Source organism: Salvelinus alpinus, chromosome 23 (assembly GCF_045679555.1).
Source record: "Salvelinus alpinus chromosome 23, SLU_Salpinus.1, whole genome shotgun sequence".
NCBI lineage: Eukaryota > Metazoa > Chordata > Actinopteri > Salmoniformes > Salmonidae > Salvelinus > Salvelinus alpinus.
The window spans coordinates 41,850,191-41,875,405 of NC_092108.1; the positions used below are offsets into that span (position 1 = coordinate 41,850,191).

Here is a 25,215-nt window from a genome sequence, read left to right on the forward strand (position 1 = left end):
AGACTTGGACGGAGGTTCACCTTCCAGCAGGACAATGACCCTAAGCATACTGCTAAAGCAACACTCGAGTGGTTAAAGGGAAACATTTAAATGTCTTGGAATGGCCAATCCAATTGAGAATCTGTGGTATGACTTAAAGATTGCTGTACACCAGCGGAACCCATTCAACTTGAAGGAGCTGGAGTAGTTTTGCTTTGAAGAATGGGAAAAAATCCCAGTGGCTAGATGTGCCAAGCTTATAGAGACATATCCCAAGAGACTTGGGATAAATATTTTGCATCTTCAAAGTGGTAGGCATGTTGTGTAGATCAAATGATACAAACCCCCAAAAATTCAATTTTAATTCCAGGTTGTAAAACAAGAAAACAGGAAAAATGGCAAGGGGTGAATACTTTCGCAAGCCACTGTACATTGTGTTTGCCAATGCCCCTAGGATCAGGTACATTTGATGCAGCATTATGACGACTCATTGTCACAATGGTAGGGATTAACTGAGTGGTCTTGGATCATTGAAAAGTTATTGTTTCAACGCAGCCTTGAAAAACATAATTAAATGTACAACAAGACAAAATAACATGTTGGCTAAAGTAGAAACTGTAAGACTAAGATTGAATAGCCCGATTTCCCTGACCAAGATGGCCGTCCTGTAGTTACGTTGCCGGGGTGCCAAAGACCATTCTAGTGTTCTATTTCATTCTGTGGTAGGGACACTTACCCAGACCCTGTGGTGCACGGTGTAGACGTCTGAGTCACCCATGTAGACACGGATGGCTCGCAGGGCGAAGCCAAACCTCTTCCCAGAGCTGTGGATGACCATGGGGGGGCGCAGGCTACTGAGGGACAGGTCCCCTCGGCTGGGGGACGAGTCCCGGGACGAGGGGTTGGAGGACAGGTATGACTTGGGGCTGGCGGGGGCACCGTCCGCTGTGTCTGGGGGGTATGGAGAGAGGCCATATGCTAGGACTGAGGAATTTCTTGGGGAATTTAGCAAAAGTATAGTCTGTTTATGAAGCCGGAACAAGCATATCAAATCACACAGGCTTGCAGGGCACATATACAGTACAATACTAGGTGTGTTGTTGTTGCTAGCATTATGTTAACCTAGAGAGACAGTGGCTACATCTCAAATGAATGGCCCATATAAAAATGCTACTTTTAGTCATAGCTCTGGACAAAAGCAATCGACAGAAATAGAATTCTAAAAAGCGACACTTGCACCAGGAATAAGGTAGCATTTGAGACCAGACACTCTCTTAATGTGTCAGAGTAGGCTAGTACACGATACACGATAGCTAGCTCCAGTAGGTTTACCAACCTGGGGTGATGATGAGGGACAGGCCAGAGACGGAGGCAGACTTGGGGACCATGCAGCTCGCGGGTGACCTGGGCTTCTCGGGGGTGTCCAGCTGGTGCCCAAAGCGGCGGGACCCCCCGCGCCTGTAGGAGGGCCGCGTACCCGTGCTGTTACTACGGAGACGGATACGCCGCAAGTTGGACACGACGCCATCTGAGAGAGGAGGGAGAGAGAAAGAGAGGGGGGGGGGGGGGGGGGGGGTTAAGTGAATGTGCTGGCTGGAGTGTGCAATCTTGTCTTTTAGAAATGTAAGCCCAGTAAAAATATCCTGTGTATACACACACACACAAAATACCTGTGTGTATGTTTACTTTATGACAGTGTGTCTATGTCTTTAAGTATGCGTGTGTAGCCCTAAACAAATTTGTGTGTAGTCTCAACTCACCCTCTTCCTCAGCTGAGATGGTGAAGCGTGGCATGGTGTCCAGGCTCTGGGTGCTGTTCATCACCAGCGGACTGACACTCCTCTCTGACTGGGATGAACCGGAGGAGGCCCTGGGACGCAGGCTAGAGGACATGAGGGGAGGAGGACTGAATGGAAGGATACAATCAGAGAGGGCAGTTGCGTTCTGGTTGTGCTAAAATTGATGGAAGAATGAAACCTGCCCACTAATTCATATTTAACTTTAAAATGTGTGCATGTTTTCAATAGTTATTTGGAGTTGAATGTGATGTCTCCCTTATAACCATAGAAAGAGGCAAATATAATGCTGTTTAGTGAATTTTGCCGCTGTTCCGGCTAAAGCTAGACTACGCTCACAACTTCACACAAAACAGTGTAGTCTGAGTGCTGTGTTATTGTACCAAGGGCCTTCATCGCTCACCTTCCTCGGTGTCCCTCAGTCCTCCGATCCCCGCTGGCCCCCTGTTTGTGTCCCTCTTCTGGGGAGAGGAAACTCCTCCCCTCCCACCTCCCTACCTTCTCCTCACTGTGGCTGCGCTCTGACGAGGACAGGCTACGATTGGATGGCGTGGAGGTGGACAGGTGCTCCGTGCTGCTGTACACCTGGGGGGCACAAAGAGGTCAGAGGTCAGAAAAAGGTCACAAAAACAAGCATGACCTCCTAAAAAACAATTTTATTAACAAAACCACAGGTTATTTCAGGAGAGCTGTTTGAAGGGGAAGTCATTACAGTGAGACTTTTGCATGAATGGAAGAGTTATTTTCCACTTTACAAATATTTTTTCTATTTCGTCCCGACAAACCAAAACATTATTATTTTACAAGGGGCAGTGTTGCAAGGAGTATTCTTAAGTAAAATATATGTTCGGCATACTCTAAATCTAAACGATATGAACAAACATTGGGTTATTTCCCACCTTGCTAAAGCGATGTGCCACAGAGGAGAACTGCTTGAGCTCCAGGGACGTGTCTTCATCACAGGTCTCATCATCGTCATCATCATCTGAGCCCAGGTGACTGTACCGCTCAGATCGGGCTGGAGAGCAACACATTACAAGTCAGTAGCCCACACACACACTCATCCAGCGCAGAGCAGGTTATGTTCACCGCCCTTATGACTAAGATTAGGCTTGGTGGGGTAAGGATCATAGAGCCGTATTTACAGGCAACTTCTACCTTCACTGTCTTACACAACAACATTTAAATACTCCCAAATGAGAGTGGTAAAGGTCGCCACCTACTGTCAAAGTAGCTGGTGTCGTCCTCAGTCTCCAGTTGGGGGATAAACTCTGCTTTCTGTCGTAACAGTCCGTTCCAGTCCAGACCCACAAAGAACATGTGCATCTTGACCTCTGGTGTCCCCCCTGGGTGTAACATAGGGATAAATGATTTAAATCAAACCAAGTAATCAATATGGCCAATATAGTCAAACCCACATCACTTTAGGTGGTGCTTTTTTTATGAATCTCATCAAACCATCTCAGTAATAAGAACAACAATCATGACATTGAAATACGTTTCAGTGAAAAACACAATGATTTGTGCGTGAGCCTCTAGAAGTTTCTCATTCATCCTTATTCACGATTCGTTCACGATTACCCAAAAACAATATGGTAGCATCCACAGTGACGTAGAAATGCTCCCGAATCATATTCCTAAATCCTATTTACAATAAACGTGACTCCAAGATGACAAATGAAGAAGGCAATAAAGAGGCCACCCACCAGTCCCGAGGCGGTCCAGAGGGCTTTGCCTCAGCAGCCTGGTGATCAGGTCCTGGGCATCAGCAGGCAGGGCGTCCTCCCCCTCAGGCCAGATGATGTCATCTGTGAAACACACACATTTCCTGAATACCATATCATCTGAATTACACACAATACAACATGAAACATTTTACAATGATTCAAAACAGACTGGTAGGTGGGAACTGTGATATTGATGACGAGAACGTCATCTTGACATTGGTGACTAGATGTTTGAAAGACATCTGGCACTTTGGACATTTGCCTATCCCAGAGTAAGAAAAACTAGAGGGTATGTTTGGGTCACAGTCTTTTTGCACCACGCAACAGAGGCAATCCATGGCACTCCTCTCTGACTTGTAGAGCCTATTCATTTGACCAGTCAGAGCCATGTTACCCTAGCCTGGATAAACCAGAGTGAACGATTAAAAACAACAGTAAGCATAGCATTCAGTCTAATTTAACCAGGCTAACGTTTCCCCCATTCAGGAGATGACTCTCACCATTGACCACCTGTCCGAAGAGCTGTTCGGGTGTGTCTCCGAAAAAAGGCACGCAGCCGACCAGGAACTCATAGAGGATGATGCCCATAGCCCACCAGTCCACCGGCTTCCCATAGCCCTGCCTCAGGATCACCTCTGGAGCAATGTACTCCGGAGTACCACACACCTGGGACAGACAACCAGAAGGGAGGATTTAAGAATGGACATTGGACAAGAGAGAGTATAGACCAGGTAGCTAAACTGAACAAGACGGTATGACTGACAGAGACAGACAAGACCGTTGTAGAGGACATTAGAAACCAATTAACACAAACATTTAGAGAAAGAGGACAGAGAGAAATGGAGAGCTCACCTGCTTGTCTATAAACTCCCTTGTGTCCTTTTCAATGTGTTCCTCATACAGGTTGGTGGTCATGTTCATCAGGCCGATCTTGGACAGACCAAAGTCAGTCAGCTTGATGTGGCCCATGGACGTGATCAGCAAACTACACAGGAAGAAAACACATTAGAAAACAATAGTTTACAAACGAACAAACAGACGTTGATGCTGGATAGTGAACAATGCAGAATGAAGCCTTGGTGTACAAAATAATTTAAAAATCCAGAATGTATGTTATACACATGAACACAAAGTAGAATACACCCTGCCATTAATGTATAATATGAGCAGGACACCTGGCTAGTCAGGTTCCAGACTCACTTGTCAGGTTTCAGGTCTCTGTGTACGATGCCGTAGTTGTGGAGGTACTCCAGTGCCAAGACAGTCTCAGCAAAGTACATCCTGGTCATGTCCACTGGCAGCGGGCCAATGTTTTTCAACAGGTTGGCACAGTCCCCACCTGAGGATGGCACGCCAACAGACTGTGTGAAAGGCTGGCAGCAACGAACATGAGAACCTGATTTGATTTGTGTGCTGCTGGGACTTGAATTTGAACTGCAAGGCAGCAGAGTTACAGCTGCTATAAGAGAAGTTTGTCTTGACAATCATTTCAACTAATCTCTGCCTTGGGCTTCTTCGACACCCAAAGAGTGAAATTGGAGTCATTACATTTAGAATATGTGGGTTGAGGGAGGGTAAGGTGGTGTTCTGACGTACGGGCATGCTCCCGAACCATGCAGTAGTACCGTTTGTAAATCAATATGTAGCATCTGAGTGTGTAAAAATCAACGTGTGTGTGACCGTGTGCATCTTGTATGTCATTCCAGTGGATCCTACCCTTCCATATACATTATGTCTGTGTGAGTCTGCAGGGGTGTATATCTTCATTAAGAACCTACCTTCTACATACTCCATGACCATACAGAGGTGTCTGCGAGTCTCGAAGGAGCAGAACATGGAGACAACGAAGGGGTTCTCGGCGAAGGTCAGGATGTCCCGCTCCACAAATACCTGCTGGATCTGGTTCCTCAGCATCAGGTTCTGACGGTTGATCTTCTTCATGGCAAAACGCTGCCGGGTCTCCCTGTGCCTCACCAGATACACAGCACTGTGACCGTGGAAAAGGAGAGAGAAGGGGAGACCGAGAGAGAAAGAAAATGGAGAGAAGAAAAGTCAGTTACTTCGGTGCTTCTTATAACCGTCTTAAATTACTTCTTCTGCACTGATGTGAGAGAGTACGACCAGTAAGCATCAATCATATTGCTTTTTCCATATTGTGTAGTGGAGATGAAAGAGGAAGCGGTCTTCTGTAAAACTATTAAGACACAGGCCCTTTTCAGAAACAGCCCCTAGTCACTTTTGGAGATCTGAGAGGATTGGACAAGTGTAAGCAATGCAGGGTGTACACAACATCACTTTCTAAATTCTAACGTCGCTGAGCCTCTCACATTAAAACGACAGTCTTTCCGGTCTTTTTTTTTGTTGTCTCGCCAACATAGCGGTGCGCACACTAAACGATGTGGCACAGACTGGGTGTCAGACACCACAAGATTCTTCACTTGATCGTGAGGATTTTCGATGCTGTGCGGTCTCACGAAAAACAATCGAATCACATCATCGTTGAACGCAGCTAGAACGAGCGGTGGCTCGATGCGGCCTCAAAATGTTTTCAGTCAGACATTCACGCTTGCCATACAGAGTAAACCTTTCTAGCTAATATTTTTTATTGAATAACATTTGCTTGTGAACATCAGAGCTATAACGGTTTGACACTTTGGCTAAAAGGCAAGTACAGACACATACTAGTTATAGTCGTCGCTCCTGCTCAAGTGTCTACGCATTCTGGGTGACGCGAAACAATATCATCATCTCACTGGCTTCTTCTCTGGCGAGCTCTCATTGGCTATTGCTGATCACCGTTCTCAAAACTTGTCGTAGTACATCTCACCCTACAAGAGCGGACTTTGTGCCGATAAATCAAACACGTTTGAAACGTCCGGGACTGCTCACAATAAACGAACGCCTGTGACGGCCGCGTGCCTCGAGTAAGCAACGACATGGTTATTTTGTCTCCGATCTCAAAAACTTGTCTGGGATAGCTAAATCAGGGCCAAAATCGTATAGTGTACACCCGGCTTAATATGGCGCAGTTGGTCCACTGTCAACATATTTGAACAGGCATTTGGCCAGTTGGTCATAAACATTGGCGTGGTATTTGTTGAAGAAATGTCATTCTGGCATTTTAGCCAACTGTATGGCCGCACACGCAATCAAGATATCCTCTTTCGGTTTCACTTCTGCGTTCTGCACACTCAGATTTCCTCAAAAAAGACAGCCCGCTACAAACGAAGAGCTCGTACTCACCCATAGGCCCCGTTACTGATGAGCTTGAGGGTGTCAAAGTCGCTCTCAACTGGTTTCCTGCGAGAAGGAGCGCAAGCTGCTCGGTTCTGAGACACAAAATTGGGGAACAAAGCAATTTCTACTGAACACATTTGCCAGGTCCAAACGATTAAACATGCCGTGTAATTGCCACAGTATGTGTTATCATTTTTTTGAGAGAACTTTAACTGTCTTCTATGCATCTCATCTCAAGCCAAGCGAATTCTAGAATGTGCACGTTCATGCTATAGGCCTACACAGTACACGCGACACTATGCTAATACATAGCTTAGCTGAACTTATCCTGCAGTGAAAGTGTTTCTGGTTGCCTTACCTCCCCAGTGTCGTCACCGTCTCTGCAGGCCGCTCCGTGACCAGGGCAGGTCTGCTCCAGATGGACCATGTCTACAGTACAACAGTGGGAGAGAGTACAACAGTGGGAGAGAGACAATGGTCAGGCACCAAACGAAAGGAAACAGACTGAAACCTGTAGAGACTACCTGGACAATACGAAAAACTCCTTTACTGTAGCAAATGTTTTAAAACGTTTTATCTTGCATGCCCAAATGAACATGACCCTTGCCATCCTCACAAATGTCACCCTTCCGCAACTCAGTGCGATCACAAGTTGATCTATTGCACATTATATTCAGAGACAACATGGGAGAATCAAAAAGGTAGCCGCACCTTTTCAACAGGTAGCCGCTTGGCCAGGTTTAAAAAATAACCCTAAAGTGCTTCATATTAAAAGAGATGGTGGAAGAGAAAGCCCCACGGTACTGTACCTTCCAGAGGGTCTCTGGTGAGGCCCAGCTGGCTGATGATGTAGCGGGGGATGTCCGTCTTGATGACCTGGCCCACCTTGGCATGGTCCTCTGCTGCCTCCAGACGGTGCAAGAACTCCTCTGGGTTAAACTCCTATTGGTGGTGTTAAGACCATAGGAATATTGGTTATTACGATTCACATTACAGAGGTCGATGTATTAGTGTTATAACCCTGGAACAAGCTAGTGAGTACACTTAGTGGTGGAGTACTTAAGTCTAGCTCTCAATGTACTTAACCTACGAAAAATCTATTAACATCAGAGGCTGGACAAAATGCATCGTGGATGTTACATATCATATTAGTTGTGTTGGTTAGCAATTGCTTGAGGAGCACCACTTCCTGAAATGGAGAAGAAAAAACTGTTTGCATGATTGTTGGAATCTTACCAGACACTCCAGTAACCTGGCTGGCCTGGAGATAATGATGAGAATCTTCTTCACTAGCTTAATGATGACGGTCACTTCCTCACTGTCTGACCGCTCATACGCCTGATGAACATGACAAGAACAATACAGAACCTTATATGCCATAGGCAGCAGATATATCAATTCAAACTATATTTGTCACATGCGCCAAATACAACAGGTGTAGACCTTACCATGAAAAGCTTACTTACAAGCCCTTAACCAACAGTGCAGTTCAAGAAAGAGTTAAGAAAATATTTACCAAACAAAAAGTTTTAAAAATTATAAAAAAGTAGCCTAGCGGTTAGAGCGTTGAGCCAAAGGTCACTAGTTCGAATCCCTGAGAAGGTGAAAATCTGTCCCCTTGAGCAAGATACCTAACCCTAAATGCTCCAGGGTCACTGTTGATAATGTCTGACCCCGGCAGCATCCCCACTCTGAGGGTGTTGGGATATGCAACAAAAATATAGAATAATTGACACATGCGTATAATACAAACTTTTACATAAGCACCCACCAAAACATTAATAATTAGAGTTATCATGATGACACCACTGCGATACATTGGTATGGAACTCCATAGAAGCATTACAAAATAATCTGCTATAAATGTCAGCGGCTTAGTCTGTATAGTAACGATAATCAAATAGAACACTTACAGTATAACTAATTCTTCCATAATCAAATAACAAGACTGTTCTCGCTTAAAAAGGGTCAAGCTGCAATTGCTACATTCATTTCTTGACCTATAAATTAACGATATATATCCATTGATTCTTGACTAATTTATGAATGCCTCATGAGCTTAGTTCAACTGTTGCACCCCATCAGAACCCAAAATCTAAGTTTGTAATTTTCTTTAAAAAAAATGTAATTGTAAACAAACACTGTATAGCATCAAAACATATTGAAAACAATAATTGTGAGGTCATGGCAACCATATCTCCGTCTATGAATTTTAAAGCGGTTACATTTCTCCAGCCCCATCCCTAATCTTCGTTATTGTTTGAACTGCAGATTGCCCCTTTAAAGATTAGGGTCAAAGAGAGATTTTTTGAACGGCTCCTTATTAGTAAATCGGTTGGTAGTTGGCTTAGTATTCACCGTTTCAAGTTATTACAAATGTGGCAAAAATAGCTCCGAATCATGTGCAAGGCATGAGACCGGCAATCCTCTTTCTGAAAAACCTAAGTTACAAAGTTGTAGTCGATGCTTTGACAAATGGTGATTGTGATTGGGGATACTGAGGAGCCTGCAACACCGTCTAACGAGAAAGTACAACAAAGTGTACGAACAATGACAGGGTTGCATAATACTGTAATTCCGTCTAGGATGTGACACTTTTTTTGAAGAGAGGGTACATCCTTGGTCTTGGGACAAAAACAAACCATTATAAGAGGACTGAATGAACTCTGATGCATCCTATATTTGAAAAAATGATTACATACAAGGGAGAAAACTGCCAAAAAAACTAACATAGCAGATAAAAATAATAAAAGCAAGCCATTGTATGGACAGCAATGATTAAGCATTGGTCCTATGGAAAGTTAGATGTAATTGCGTAAGTAGGGCTCATTGCCTAAGACCGGAGAGATCCATTTGGCAGGCGCCAACTAACGGTCTAGAATCAAAGCACGGCAAGAACCTACAGTATCAAATAATCAATTCTAATCTATTGTTCTCAATACACAGGAGGCTTTAAAAAGCGTAAATCAATAACCAGGATTCGAACCAACTTTTTAATGCGCTTAAAGTACATACATTTGGAAAGTATTCAGAATCCTTGAATTTTTGTTACGTTAGTCTTAAATCGAAAATGGATTAAAAAAAACATTTTCATCAATCTACACGCCCATAATGACAAAGTGAACAGGTTTTCAGAAATGTTGTAAAAATAAAAAACAGAAATAACTTATTTACATACGCATTGGAGTCCACCTGTCATAAATTAAATTGATTGGACATGATTTGGAAAGGCACACACCTGTCTATATAAGGTCCCACGGTTGACAGTGCATGTCGGAGTAAAAACCAAGCTATGATGTCGAAGGAATTGTCCGTAGAGCTCCGAGACAGGATTGTGTCTAGGCACAGATCTGAGGAAGGGTACCAAAACATTTCTGCAGCATTGAAGGTACCCAAGAACACAGGGGCCGCCATCATTCTTAAATGGAAGAAGTTTGGAACCGCCAAGACTCTTCCTAGAGCTGGCCGCCTGGCTAAACTGAACACTCAGGGGAGAAGAGCCTTGGTCAGGGAGGTGACCAAGAACCCCAATGGGCATTCTGACCGAGCTCTAGAGTTCCTCTGTGGAGATGGGAGAACCTTTCAGAAGGACAACCATCTCTGCAGCACTCCACCAAACAGGCCTCTATGGCAGAGGCTAGATGGAAGCCACTCTTCAGTGAAAAGGCACATGACAGCCCGCTTGGAGTTTGCCAAAAGGCACCTAAAGTCTCTCAGACCATGAGAAACAATATTCTCTGGTCTGACGAAACCAAGATTGAACTCTTTGGCCTGAATGCCAAGCAACACGTCTGGAGGAAACCTGGCACCATCCCTACGGTGAAGCATGGTGGTGGTATCATCATGCTGTGGGGATGTTTTGTAGCGGCAGGGACTAGGAGACTAGAGATCCTTGATGAAAACCTGTTCCAGAGCGCTCAGGACCTCAGACTGGAGCTAAGGTACACCTAACAGGACAACAACCGTAAGCACACAGCCAAGACAACGCATTTTTTGTAACAATACTTTAACAATTAATTGCCTTACTTGAAGGTAACTATAAAAATTTGTTTGGGATAATATGAATTCCTCCTGGATTTCTTGAAATTATATATTTAAAAAAAATTGAGCCTTTGAATAGTTAAGAGACTCTACAAAGCCCTCTTTTCCCATTCCCTAAATCCTTGGGACATATTAGCAGGGAGAAAGGCTGGGTTGTGAAATATAGGCGTGTGTCTAGAAATGTCATTATTCAGTTTATATTGGCGTTGAAACTCCCTCCATGTCTTCAATGAAAGAGTAATAATTGGGTTTTGTTTAATCCGGTCCATAGAAATAGGGTCTGCTATAAAGAGAAGACAACGTAAAGGCATATCACAATATTGACTCAATTTCAAGCCATGACAAATCCTTTGGTTGTTGAATCCATGATGCTATGTGATTAAGTTGAGCTGCCCAGTAATATGATTTAAGGTTAAGGAGGCCAAGCCCACCTAATTCTTTGAACAGCTTTAGCTGTTAGAGCATCAAGCTCATCACCATGCTCTTCCACTACCCTGTGAAGTTCATCATCATTTACGTAGTCTGTATCCTAAAACAAGGATTGTTTTAAGGTGGAGATATGGTTCTTCTGTTGCAGTCATGCACAGTGTTCTTGGTTGGTCATCAATCGACAAGATGATTGAAAAAAAATGCTTATTTTATTTCATAATATACATAATTTAAAAACGGCCAAGTTCTATTCACAACGGTATTCAGTTGGTAAGAGACAGACATTCCGTAAATACTAGGAATAGATTGTCCACCATCTATGCGTTGTACAGACAGAAAAGAGAAATAGGCAAAAGAACATTTCGATTTAGAGCAATAAAGAAATGGAATAAATTAACTGAGCAAACTAGAAACCTTTCAATATATACATTTAAACATTATTTTAAAACGATTTAAATATAATACATAGAAATGTTGTGGGACTATAGTAGATAAAGAATCAATATTTTTTAGATTGAGTATTTATTGGGTCATTATGTTAGTATATTATGCACGTTTGTAATAGTGTGTTATATGTGAAAATGTGTTCATATTATAAATTGTATTTTAATGTTTAAGGACTCTTGGAAGATTAGTCCAAATGGGGACTAAAAGAGATCCAAATAAAATAAAATCATTGTAAAGGCCTCGTTATTTTGCTGCTTTGACAAAAGTCATTTCTGAAGATTATTTATATTCATGTGAATAGTGATGCATTTACATCTGTCCCTCATTTTAAGGCTACCCTGTTATGGAAACAATTTACCCCTTTAAAATAATGGACCCCATGCCACCAAGTTAAATGATTCACAGCGGACATCGTTTGAGTTCTCTGAACGGCACGGAAGTAAGTCTTCTTTCTTTTTGGTCTATTTATAATTGTTTTAGCTTTGACTGAAGTGGTCGAGCTCAACACAGCAAACACGTTCGCTCAATACATTTTTTGGAAAACTTTGATTTGACTTTCATTAGGTGTGGAACATAGGTATAATTCCCAATTCCATGAACACCATGTGGTTCCATGGTTTTCGCCACATGAGTAATGGCCGATCTTCACCTAAAACATCAACTGTCATCATCAAGCCTGTCAGAGGCCCATCAGTAACGTTATCAGTTTTATATTATATGCAAGTTTATTTGTACAAGGAATACTTGATCCATGACAAAACATTGGATTTATCTCAAAGAGTTAGGCGGTTTCCATAATAGGGTTAACAGACAGCGTGGTACAAGTTCAGATAAAAATATCTACCTTCATAGGCTTTTAATGCCTGAGATGGGAAAATGTGTTTTCCCCCCATAGGCTAAACATATCCTCCATGCAACTGAATGTTGAAAGAACAGGCATTTAAGTTCATTTCTTAAAACGTGCATGTCCAAAAAGGCACCCGTTTCATGGAACGGCCCACATACTGCATCAGAGTTAACGGAGTCATTCAGGAGAGAGCCAATAGAAATAAGAGAGCAGCGCCTCAGACCACGGCAATTTGACAGTGCTAAAAAGCTCCATCCCTGAATACACTCATGTAAATCTATTTCTATGAGAGAGCCTACCTGACGCAGACATATTGCATTAGGCTTTTGCTGAGTCGTTCTGTAGAGAACCTCACCTCATGCAGTAGTTTCTCCAGTTTCTCCTGCAGCTCCATGAAGTAGCGCGAGGTGACCTGGCCCATCTGGGACTTGTCCAGGCAGTCTCTGGCCAGCTCCACTAGCTGGTGCTGGATGAAGCCCAACACGCCGTCAGCCAGGGGCAGGGTGCTGTCTGGGGAGCAGTCGGCGAGGATGTCCAGCAGACGCCCCTCCATCTGAGCTGTGGCCTGGAGATCATATCAACTGTTACCATAAACTTTATCGCCACAAACAACGCATGTCACAATGCACATCATAGACAATTAAAAAGATGGAGATGATTGAAAGAGAAGATCGTAGAATTGGCAAATAAAAAAGCAGTTAAAAGCAACATATAAAAGTGGACACGATGAAAGTATTTTGTGACGAGGATGAATCTATTGATGTGCTAGGAAAAAAAAGGGGGGTTAGTCAGAAAATAATACCTACCTTGGGAAAGCGCTCTTTGTAAACGTGATTCATCATTACAATCTCATTATCAAAGCTGCCGCATGTCCGACCAGGGCTGGAGGAAGAACACATTTCATAAAAATCACTCAATTTCTTCATTATAGCACGATCATAAGCAATTTTAAAAAGACTAATAGTTCAACGGAAAGCAGAGAAAACACAACAAACGTATCAAATGCCACTGGCTTGGACTCAATTACATGGGTGTCCAGAAGTGTGGGGCTCACAGCACCAACCTCACATCAACATACTGTTTGTTTAAAAAAAATGGTTTCTATGTTTCTCAGCGGCAGGGACAGGAAGACTAGTCAGGATCGAGGGAAAGATGAACAGAGCATAGTACAGAGAGATCCTTGATGAAAACCTGCTTCCCATCAAACCTGACAGAGCTTGAGAGGATCTGCAGAGCAAAATGGGAGAAACTCCCAAAATATAAGGTGTGCCACGCTCGTAGAGTCATACCCAAGACCCGAGGCTGTAATCGCTGGCAAAGGTGCTTCAATAAAGTACTGAGTTAAGGGTCTGAATACTTATGTAAAATGTGATTTTGTTTTTCCTATTTTTAATAAATCTGCTAAAACTTGTAAAAACCTTTTTTTGCTTTGTCATTATTGGGGTATTGAGTAGATTATTTTTTTAAACTCAATTTCATTAATTTTAGAATAAGGCTATAATGTAACAATGTGGAAAAAGTTAAGGGGTCTGAATACTTTCCAAAGGCACTGTATGTTGATGTAGTGCTGGAGATGATGAATATGAAGTAGAGTTTTCCCTTTATTAATAAACCAGGACAGTCGCATCAGTTAAAAATATTAAGGTTGTGGGGATCCCCATAACCGTAAAAAATATAAACATTTGTCCAGGACACCATTTCATAATTGCGGCTGACTGAGACGTTTGATTTGATAAAGAAAAACTTGGTCACATGCGCCGAATACAACAAGTGTAGACTTTACAGTGAATTGCTTACTTACAAGCCCTTAACCAACAGTGCAGTTCAAGAAGAGTTAAGAAAATATTTACCAAGTAGACTAAAATAAAAAGAAACACAATAAGATTAACAATAACGAGGCTATATACAGGAGGCACCGGTACCGAGTCAGTGTGCGGGGGTACAGGTTAGTTGAGGTAATTTGTACATGTAGGTGGGGGTGAAGTGACTATGTATAGATAATAAAACAGCGAGTAGCAGCCGTGTACAAAAAGGGCGGGCGTTGGGGGGGGGGGGGGGGGGTCAATTTTTTTTGTAAATTGATGCAAGCAGAGACTTGTGATTACATCCAGCCATCCAATCTCAGTCGTCAATAGCTTTATGCATAGCAGATGCAAAAGCATTCACCTCTGTGTATAGATACGAACCTAAACCAATGTGAAAGAATTGTGAGTGAGAAGCAAGTCACGAAGCAAGTCACTAAGCAAATCATGACAATCTCAGTTACCCAGAAGTAAAATTATGTTGCGAAAGTCTGTCATTTCTTGTTTTACATCTTGGGAGAATAGCGTTAACAATTGTGATTACCTTTTTGCAAAGAAGCTAAGTCTCCTCCCTTGCAAACAGAAACTCTCAGCCAATCCCCTCCCTTCACTAAATTTCACACGTGTTTATCATGGCCAAAAGCACATTTTTGTTTTCATACATTTTTTACGATACAGCCAATTTTGACTTTGTGGCTGTGGAATCTAGTGGAAACCATTTATCATCCGCACATGGGCTTGAAAATCCCTGGACCAGTATAAGCACCGCCTTTGCTCAATCTTGAGTTGTCCAAATAAGCAACAACAAAAACCCCAAACCAGGAACTACTGCTGCTCGTAATCACAATTCTGTGAGCCTTGACAGGATCTCGCCGTTTCGTCAGTCCACGAGAGATTAATCATAACATGAATACCATCCATTTTCCAGTATGTTTTCCCTCAGTAAAAAAACGAAGGCTTATCGAAAAAGTGGATATCTATTTGCAAGGGCTGGGAATTGCCAGGGACCTCACAATACGATATTATCGCAATACTTATGTAAATATTGCGATTTCTCATGATTCTAGATCACACGCACAACTTTGACCGACGTATATAATTGCGTGGGGAATACGTCGTTTGGAGGGTTGGCACCTTGGGAAGACGTCAGTGAGACAGAATAGAGTTGTGACGTCTGGCCAACGTACAGTATAAACAATGTAGAACTTAGAATGTTGGAATTCTACATACATCTGCAAGACATCTTGAACAAACGCTGTCTAAACTGCATCTTCCCAATGAATCCTGTAGACATCGTGCCTACGTTGGGCAGATGTGTGTGCTATCTGGGAACATATTGCTCACTACATGTCTGCTGCCACTCAAATTTGGATACCACCACAACAGATGATGCAATCTCTATTGCACTCCACACTGCCCTTTCCCACCTGGACAAAAGGAACACCTATGTGAGAATGCTGTTCATCATTGACTACAGCTCGGCGTTCAACACCATAGTGCCCTCAAAGCTCATCACTAAGCTAAGGACACGGACTAAACACCTCCCTCTGCAACTGGATCCTGGACTTCCTGACGGGCCACCCCCAGGTGGTAAGGGTAGGTAACAACATCTGCCAAGCTGATTCTCAACACGGGGGCCCCTCAGGGGTGCGTGCTTAGTCCCCTCCTGTACTCCCTGTTCACTCATAACTGAACGGCCAGGCACGACTCCAACACCATCATTAAGTTCGCCGATGACACAACGGTGGATGGCCTGATCACCGACAACGGTGAGACCGCCTATAGGGAGGAGGTCAGAGACGCTACAGAGGGTAGTGCATACAGCCCAATACATCACTGGGGTCAAGCTTCCTGCCATCCAGGACCTCTATACCAGGGGGTGTAAGAGGAAGGCCCTAAAAATTGTCAGCTTCTACCTCCCCCAAGCCATAAGACTGCTGAACAGCTAATCAAATGGCTACCCAGACTATTTGCGTTGACCCCCCCTACAATTTTTTTGTACATATTACCTCGACTAACCTGTACCCCCACACATTGACTCGGTACCCCCTGTATATAGCCTCATTATTTTATTGTTGCTCCTTTATTTTAGTAAATATGTTCTTAACACTTTCTTAAAACTGCATTGTTGGTACAGGGCTTGTAAGTAAGCATTTCACGGTAAGGTCTACACATGTTGTATTCGGCGCATGGGACAAATCAAATTTGATTTGCAGAGAAACAAGCGAAAGCATGAGAAAATGAGTCATGAAAATGTGCTGAAACATGTGGCTAACTATTTAAAAATATGTTGTCGTTGTCAAGCTATAGGATGAACAATGCCGGAGTTTTGGCACAGGTACAGCCGACTAGCGCAAGCTCACGGTACCTAGCAAAAACACAAATTCCTATCATTTACAGTATTAAATAACACTAATATGTGAGAACAATACTTTTGGCGAACAAATGTTTCATTTTGTAGTTAATAATAAGGTTAATAAGTTAATAATAAGGTTGGTAGCAACGTGAAATTCGTTGTGGAAATCTGTTGCAGCTCAACTACACTACAAAACCAACAATGCAATGCTCTCTTTAGGCTGGCTGGCTAGCTAGCAAGCAAACGTAGCTACACACAACAATACCAAAGTCAACATCAGCATGTGAAGTAGCTAGTTATATGATCAATGGCTCATTCGAGAGAAGACAACCTTCTGCGTTATGACATTGGACAGTATTGAAATTTTAAATGCATGATAGTCGTTTGATCTAAAAGTAGTATTCCTATTAATTTCCAGTGTAGTTTATCGCAATGCTACATCATACCAGATGGATTTCTGCCTGCTTGAATAGCAATGGCTCAGAGACAAATGAAAACATGAAATGAGAGATGCGCAAAAACAATATAACATTCAAAATGGGTGAATCTAAGTAAGCATTTCACGGTAAAGTATACACCTGTTGTATTTGGCGCATGGGACAAATACAATTTTATTTTTGGAATCTTTCTTTTAACACTTCAACTGTTGTGCAGATTCATAAATGCATTAGGAACATCTGAAAAACGTTTCTGTTGGCGAACGGTCCCTTTAAGTGTGTTGGTGGTCTGATTGGTGGCGTGCCTACCTAAGACTGCGGGAGCGGAGCCTCACAAGGGATGAGGGCTGCCCTTCCTCGTCCGCCAAACTCTCTGTGCTCCGGAAGTGTTTAAACAGGAAATTAAGCTCATCTGCCGTGGGCTGGAAGGGCAGCTGGTGCAAGAGCTCCTGGGAGGAGGAGGAGGACTGGGGGAGGAGAGCGAGAAAGAAGGAGAAAGAGGTGTGAACGAGACAGATCAGTTTGTGTTCTGACAAAGTTGTTTTTTTTCTTCCATAAGATGAGGCCTTGATACAACAACAACAACTAGACTTCTGTAAATATGTGTACATGCAATCAAAGCAGCGCCCTTTGTGAACTCATTATCTAAGTTGATTTTAAAAGTGCTGACAAAACAGTGTTTTCAGGTTAAGTCGGCTCTGCAGATAAATGAGATTTGGCTGAAAAGATTTCCCTTTCCATAAGTAAGCTATAACATCACCTTGCCACGTATTATAAGACAATGCATAATGCTTAGTAGCTGAATTGTCTTTGATGCTTCTATAGAGCCAACTAAATGTCTAAGCTAAATTGGATTTCGTGGGACTGCGAACGACATTCTGCATCCAGTTTGGTCTTAAAAAAGGATTCCGTGAGCTTTCAGTGTGTCACCAGAACCAGTATTTGTTTCCACAGTAGCCCAAGGCACAGATGACGGTGTGTATTTTCATTTAAAACCAAAATGCGCAACACGCAGACAGTGGAATTTATTAGCGTCCAAAAGCTTGTGTTTCCCTGAAGGAGGATCATATGACCTTTTCTCCGAGGGAGGAACCGGAGCACTACATAATGGGTTAACTGACACCGGGCAGTGAATGGGGTATTGTGTGGGAGGGGAGGGACTGACCTCACTGCCTAAGCCATAGAAAAATCACAGCCCAGACATAGCGGCCTGAATAGAATGGGCCTCGTTTGTCCGCCGGCTGGGGTGTCTTTCGACAACTCCAAAAAAAGAAAACAATGCCACAAGACCCAGAGACAGACACAGCTGACATATTTAGTTGCCCTCGGTTTGACTTCCTGTATACAGTGCAGTACGAGGAAATGTGCAATGTCATCCAGTACTTGTCTGGCTGGTGATGTACTGTTTTTCCACAGGTCTAGGGTTTATTGTTAACCTGGGTTTACCCAATAGGTGACAAATTATCTTAGGCTGGGGGGAATATATAGCTAGGAAAAAGGGGTTCCGACACACTGAAATGGTGCTGGGAGACAAGGCTAATTCAAAACTAGTCAAGAAAAAACGATTTAGTAAACTGAAATAAAATAAGAAACCTGTTCGAAAAACAAAAACTATTATCTTTGACTCCAAAACGAATTAAAATAAAAACCATTAGGAATTATATTCAAATTTTAGATTTTTTTCTAAACTAATAATCTAATGAGGTTTTCAAGCTTTTTGGAGGATTTAGTGAATATGGTCGGTAAGTGCGGCCAGGAGATGGCCTCAAGCTTTTCACGCCTAGCTTGAGCATCACTATCAACAGGTAGCCAACTTGACTTCTTACATGTACCATTAAAATTCTAAAGGATTAGATTGATTTAAAACATGGATGAAAGTTTCCTTCTACCATATTTTTTTAACTTGTCTCGGCACTCTTCCTATTGAATCTGACACATTGAGATTGATTTTATAACTGTAATAATAATACATTGACTAAGACACACTTTTTTTTATATAACTAGCAAATCAGGTCTGAAAACTAACTAAAAATAAATTGAATTGCTAATTTTTTTTAAACAAAAAGGGAATAAAAACAAATATAAAAATACCAAACTATAACAACCTTACAGAAATAACGTTACGCAGTGCAAAGCAAACAACCAATGCCCCGAGCAACTGAAACGATAAGTGAGGATTTCACTTCAAATTAAGTTATTTTGGGCTTTTAATCATGGGGGTTAATGAATAAATCATTGTACAAGAACTACAAAGTAGTCATTTTCCTAAGTTCCACTCTACCATAACTCCCTCAAGCCAAAACACTTAAGATGGATGAGGAGGGCTTGCGAGGCATTTCATCAGTATTACTGTTCTCCCATCAGGTGACTCATGAGTCCTGCTCTTACGACTGTCCCCACAGCTGGTTTACATAATTCACAGATGTGCTGAAAGGACACTCAGCTGTTTATAGGGGACACTGCCAACAGACAATATAGAGATGAACATTAAACCCATTCTGTGGTGAACCATCACAGCCACGTCAAGGCCAGGAGACTTAAATCCCGGAACAAGGACAAGGCACACAGAATATCCCGGACAAGCACCTAAAACAGAATATGCAACCCAAGTCACAAAAGGACAGAGAATATCCCAGACGAATCCCCCCCAAAAAATGATTTAATTTTTGTTTTACATGTGCCTCGTCTTCCCTGGTTCCTGTTTAGCGATCTTCTACAGTATAAAATGTCTTACCTGGACTTACTTACTATTACTAACCTTAAATACTGAACTTAACAGCCACATGTCCTATGAGTCTATTGTACAAGGTGGTGTTGCTACATAGACATTTGATTGACAGCTATATTGAGTATTGACGACACGGCAATAAATAAATAAATAAATAAACACTCCCTTGCTGGTCTTCGAGGAAGAAGGGCTTAAATATTTAAATGAGGACCACTTACAGACACTGAGGAGCTGGGGGGGTTGGTTCCATAGCCAGACGAGGGAACGGAGGCCACAGACCATCTCCGCCCATCCGCTCTGGAAAGACATGGCGCTTGTGAGTGTTTCAATCTCTTACACATCCTCTTGAGAGTTAATCACGAAGCACTACCAAAAGCTGTTTAATATGTTTAAATTAAGTATCATTTAAAATTGACACAACTGTTTTCCTACCTTTCAGTGCGGGCCAGGTGACTGGTTCATCACATTATGACAGACAGGGAGACAGACAAAAACAAACAATCAGGTAAAGGTAAACGTAAAGCAGTCAGAAGCTCACAGACTGGAGTCAAGGTTCTGGACATCAGGCTACAGCTGAACAGCTGATAACAGGCAACAATGCTATCAACACATTGGCACCTGCCTAATGAGTCATTTCACACACACACCACATTGCACTACCCTTCAGCTCAATCGCTTCGGTTTATATCCCAGCCAAATCTCCCACCTCAACACAACTCACCGAAACTTCTTTGTATACCAAATGTGATACGCCATGTTGACAGACATGTTACTTCGGGGCCCATTTCCCCTCCCCATTTCCCTGATAGGTTTAAGGATGGAGTCGATCCATAATGGCATGTGTGCCACAATATTCCTCATGCGTCAGGTTAGCGCCTTGTACAACCAGCTTGACTAACATGTCGACAAATCAGGTCGGACTTAATGAGATTGGGGTTTCTGTGGGTATCAGGGCAAGGATTAGTCGGCTGGAATATGTCCCTTTCTCTTCATATCTCAGATGTATTATTAAACCTTTCCAATCACAGGACCCGTCAATCCCGTACACGGGTTGAAAATGGCAGATTTTGTCATTGATAAACACCTAAATTGGAACGCAGTGGCTGTACAGTATGCTATATATGAAGTCAGAACTCAGGTTATCCACTTCACAGCGCTGTATGGGTTTTGACTGACGTTTAACTTGAGCACAACAAAAAGATACACCCATCCCTCCCGCTAATTGGGCTACTTTTGCACATTTGTTGTTGTCCCAGTGAGGGAAACGCTGCGAATCGAAAGGAGTCGATGTCTTCTGACAGATGAGTCATTGAAGATTATTATAAACACCACTTTGATGTCGTACACACAAAAACCACACCCCCACGAGTCCAAATTTGCACTTAACAGTTACATATTCGAAAACGCATGTCATTTACAATATCAACGTTTATGATCGCTGTGTTTGATCCACAGTTCCAAAGATGACATGCGTTATACCCTGGCTTGTCCTGGACACAATGAGCCCGTTTGTCGTATTGTGAAGAACATTTGTCGCAGAACACGCACTTGAACGCACTCATGACTCCATTCTTTGCGCACCAAAATTACAAATCGGTTGGTCTGAAGTGCCTTTCGAAAGCCTAACGCCGTAAGATTGTATTTTATAGCTGAGGTAGCCATGTTGGAAATATAATAAGCTTTCAAACGACGCCCACCTGAACCAGATTGCGATTTATAATGGAACATGTTTGGATTACAACAGTAAATTGTATACACACTATAATTGTGCGATGGTGGGGATGCAGGGCTGTGTTCCAAACACTTCCTCAAATGGCAAAGCTAGGAGCTTTAAGGCTCTTTCCTTGAGTCATAAAAAGGTGCATTGAAATCACTTAGGAACTTTGCACAGTTTGATCCATTACTCAAACACCCGTAATCGTTTTTTCTGATCTTATTCTCTCCCCATAATCTCCAAAGTGTTCCCTTTCAATTGCTACCATAGTCATGCGTATGCTTTTTATAACTGTTAGAAACATTTACATTTGGCTCTATCGATATAGGCCAATTTCCACGAGTGTAAGGGGTTAATAAGTGATATTATTTAATATTAAGGTACCATACCGCTGGAGAGGAATGGAAAGGGAGGCTGTTTTGATGTGCAATTTATTTATTTTTTTTATCAATACCCGTGTACAGAGGTTTCTGGGTAAGCCAAAACAATGGGAGAATTATGCGATTAGATTTGTTTATTTATTTAACTAGGCAAGCCAGTTAAGTACAAATTCTTCTTTACAATTACAGCCTAGTGTACAGTGGAGTCCCTTCTTGTTTCACACGGTTAAACATTTGCTTTAGTACATTAATAAAAAACACACTTGGTTGCAGCGCCTGGAAAATGTGGACATAACCTGGGAGCTTTCCACCATAACAAAGTTCCGGTAACAGCTTTGATTGAACGATACCCATGGCACCCATTTTATTGTGTGTCAGTATTACTCGCATGGTGTTGTTTACGTGCCTAAATAATTGCATGCACAACAGACTGCAATCTATAAGTAGGACAAACAGACTGCAATCTATGAGTAGGACAAACAGACTGCAATCTATGAGTAGGACAAACAGACTGCAATCTATGAGTAGGACAACAACTATCCCAACTCAACACCTTACATAGTGCAGCCACAGCATCTGGGAAACCTCAGTAAATTTAGCGGTGTCATGTAGTAAGTTAACGCAAACTTGCGCACGGCTAAAATGTTCCGTGTGATTTCCCCCCTCTTATCTTTAAGGCTTATGGTACGGTACAGTGATACTGTACCATAAAAGGCTTTAACCTCACCGTCCTCAAGCCTGACTGGGTTGCACTGTTGACCACTGAAGTGGATGATTGACTGTGAGCAAGCCCACCACTGGATACAACGTGAAGCATGATAGACTCGACATGAGACTCGACATGAGGCTCTGCTTGTAACACATCATAATGGCAGCCAGAGCATGGGCACTGCATAGTGACTCTCCCTTTAAAATTGCACTGATAAATAACAAGTCCCATGTCCCGCGAGTGCCCCTAGAGCCATTCGTCTGGCTTCGTTCTAAAGCACGGTCCTCCTCATTAATAGGAGTTTTTTGATGCATTGGCTGTGGTCATGGGAATGATGGAGGTTACCTACTGTACCAAACCATCTTGTTCCTATGCAATTATGGGAGGATCTATCCTTTTTGACACTATATGATTTGCCATTTATTTCTATTGGCCACCAAATAATCTGAAACACAACCAAAACAAACGGCAAATGAATCCAAGAAATGTGTCACAAGCTTGATGTAGTCATTGCGTGCTGGGAATATGGGACCAAATACTTAACTTTGTGCTACTTTAATACACATAAGTGAATTTGTCCCGATACTTTTGGTCCCCTAAAATGGGAGGACCATGTACAAAACGTGCTGTATTTTCTAAACGGTTCACCCGATATAATATCCTCAAATTAAAGCTGACAGTCTGCACTAACCTCAGTCATTATATCATTTCAAATCCAAAGTGCTGGAGGACAGAGCCAAAACAACAAAACATTTGTCACTGACCCAATACTTTCGGAACTTCAATAACACAGCCAAATTAAAAACTAAATTGCTTCAATTAAACTGAATTTACTGAAAGGAAGACAGGATTTTTTCTTACCTGCGTGCAAACTGGAAGTTGGCGGTGGCACTGGCAGAGACATTTCTGGGGCTTTCTTGGGGACTACTTCCAGCTGAAACAACAATCAGACTGTCAGAGTTTTATCACTGGGACACGTTTTCTAATCATCAAGAAATAGGCCATGTTACTATAACTGCAGTCCGCTGTCATTCTCGGGAGCTGATGGCGCACAAGTAAATGCAAAGAAATCGGTCTCAGGCGGAACTCAATTCAATAAACTCAACGCATATTTACGAGCATGTGGTCTGGAGAGGACAGGGTTTTTGTGACGGGCCTAACTCATGCTCCTTTGATAAGTCTCAACTCCATCCGTAGCACTTTTATTAACTGGGGTTGCCATCCCGATTTGTTATGATGAAAATAAGCCTGACTGTCCGCTTGTTACAATGGAAGAGGATAACAAGTCTCAGATTTACTAAGTCCTCCACTGGCTCACAACCAATAACCATGAAGGAAGCCTTTCTCTCTTTCATGTGAAGTATATTTCATGTTATTCCCCTAAAGCGATACAAAACCCTCTGGTTTCGCAGTAGGGAGATCGTGATCTGTACATGAACGTCTTCGGTAACTTCAGCTTCAAAACAGAAGCCAAACAGTAATTTGAGCTTTGTCAGCTCAGCTGCTGCGTTTTCATTTGACTGAGAAAACTCTGAACACATATCATGTGGTTAGCTGTGTCTGTGTGCATTGTGCTCTGCTGGCACAATGCACTGGAAAGGCCTGATTGGTCTGCTATCTCTAATGTCACATGTTGATTGGTTTGCTATGTGTTTATCGCATGCTGGTCTGGTATCTCTATCGCATACAGGGTGCAGTGGAGAGACGGCTCACAACAACACCTACCTGTGGCAAGGGGGAGAGGCGAGAGTGGTCGGGAGAGTGACGGCGAGGGGGTCCCGACCGCCAGACCCCTTTTGCTGTTACGGCAACTGTGGAAAAAAGGGAGAGAATTGCTTTGTGACACATTAAAGTAGTGGAACGTAAACAGAGTTGTGAAATTGGGGCTTGAATGCAACATGCAGGTGTTACGAATATTTTGCCTGTATGATACAGTACATACTTTCACCACAAGTTCTGAGAACTCATGATACAGCAGATTTACCATTCAAATTGTGTCGGAAAATAATTTGGACCTTCTGTTTTTGGCTTATAGTTCCCCATCACAATCTAGGCAGGGCAGTAATGACCTAATTTGGTTGAATTGGACAATTTAGATAAACCCAAATTAGTGAGCTCAGCAGTCCATTGGTTAAAAACCATCTCTGTTATTGGAGGGCTACAGTGCCTGCAGGGTGTGTACCCACCAGGCTCCATGGCCAGGGGGAGATTTACAGAATGGAAGGAACTCATTTTCAGTTTGTTTGTTTTCGGAGATGACGGATCCCCAGCCCCCATTGTTGACGTTGGGCTGCCACTAATATCAATACCATCTCGCTGCCAGTGACCTAAAATAATTGAGGAGCTCAGACGACGCTGAGTCTGACATTTCTGGGTTGGCATGGAGATCAGATTACAAAAGATGCCCCTTGTAATAAAATGTATTTCATGAATCTATTAATTCATTCAACTTTGGGGAAATCAAATCACAATCAAAACACTTAGAGGCAATGGAAATGATTTATGTCTCAGTCTAAACAACCCGTATCGCTAGTAGGGACTTTACCCAGTTCCATGCATAAGGAAGCCAACTGTAAAAGAAAACAG

General features: G+C 42.5%; 1 protein-coding gene across 5 annotated transcripts in view; it reads right to left on the reverse strand.

The window, feature by feature from the left end:
- Positions 1-25,215, reverse strand: part of LOC139551037 (microtubule-associated serine/threonine-protein kinase 3-like) — a 48,865-nt gene that overhangs the window by 13,766 nt on the left and 9,884 nt on the right. For 2 of the 5 annotated variants that reach the window (XM_071362389.1, XM_071362386.1), the window contains 22 exons: positions 24,355-24,440; positions 23,491-23,563; positions 20,259-20,279; positions 20,045-20,123; positions 17,408-17,565; positions 13,310-13,385; positions 12,859-13,068; positions 7,976-8,077; positions 7,549-7,681; positions 7,098-7,168; positions 6,746-6,831; positions 5,281-5,489; positions 4,703-4,841; positions 4,355-4,487; positions 4,003-4,168; positions 3,482-3,583; positions 2,999-3,121; positions 2,675-2,793; positions 2,179-2,360; positions 1,740-1,861; positions 1,316-1,507; positions 716-930 (listed from right to left, as the gene is read on the reverse strand). In XM_071362389.1, coding sequence (XP_071218490.1) covers positions 716-930; positions 1,316-1,507; positions 1,740-1,861; positions 2,179-2,360; positions 2,675-2,793; positions 2,999-3,121; positions 3,482-3,583; positions 4,003-4,168; positions 4,355-4,487; positions 4,703-4,841; positions 5,281-5,489; positions 6,746-6,831; positions 7,098-7,168; positions 7,549-7,681; positions 7,976-8,077; positions 12,859-13,068; positions 13,310-13,385; positions 17,408-17,565; positions 20,045-20,123; positions 20,259-20,279; positions 23,491-23,563; positions 24,355-24,440 — 2,797 coding nt within the window. Of the gene's footprint in view, positions 1-715; positions 931-1,315; positions 1,508-1,739; positions 1,886-2,178; positions 2,361-2,674; positions 2,794-2,998; positions 3,122-3,481; positions 3,584-4,002; positions 4,169-4,354; positions 4,488-4,702; positions 4,842-5,280; positions 5,490-6,745; positions 6,832-7,097; positions 7,169-7,548; positions 7,682-7,975; positions 8,078-12,858; positions 13,069-13,309; positions 13,386-17,407; positions 17,566-20,044; positions 20,124-20,258; positions 20,280-23,490; positions 23,564-24,354; positions 24,441-25,215 lie in introns of all 5 variants that reach the window. The other 3 variants (XM_071362385.1, XM_071362384.1, XM_071362388.1) reach the window with 2 other exon arrangements.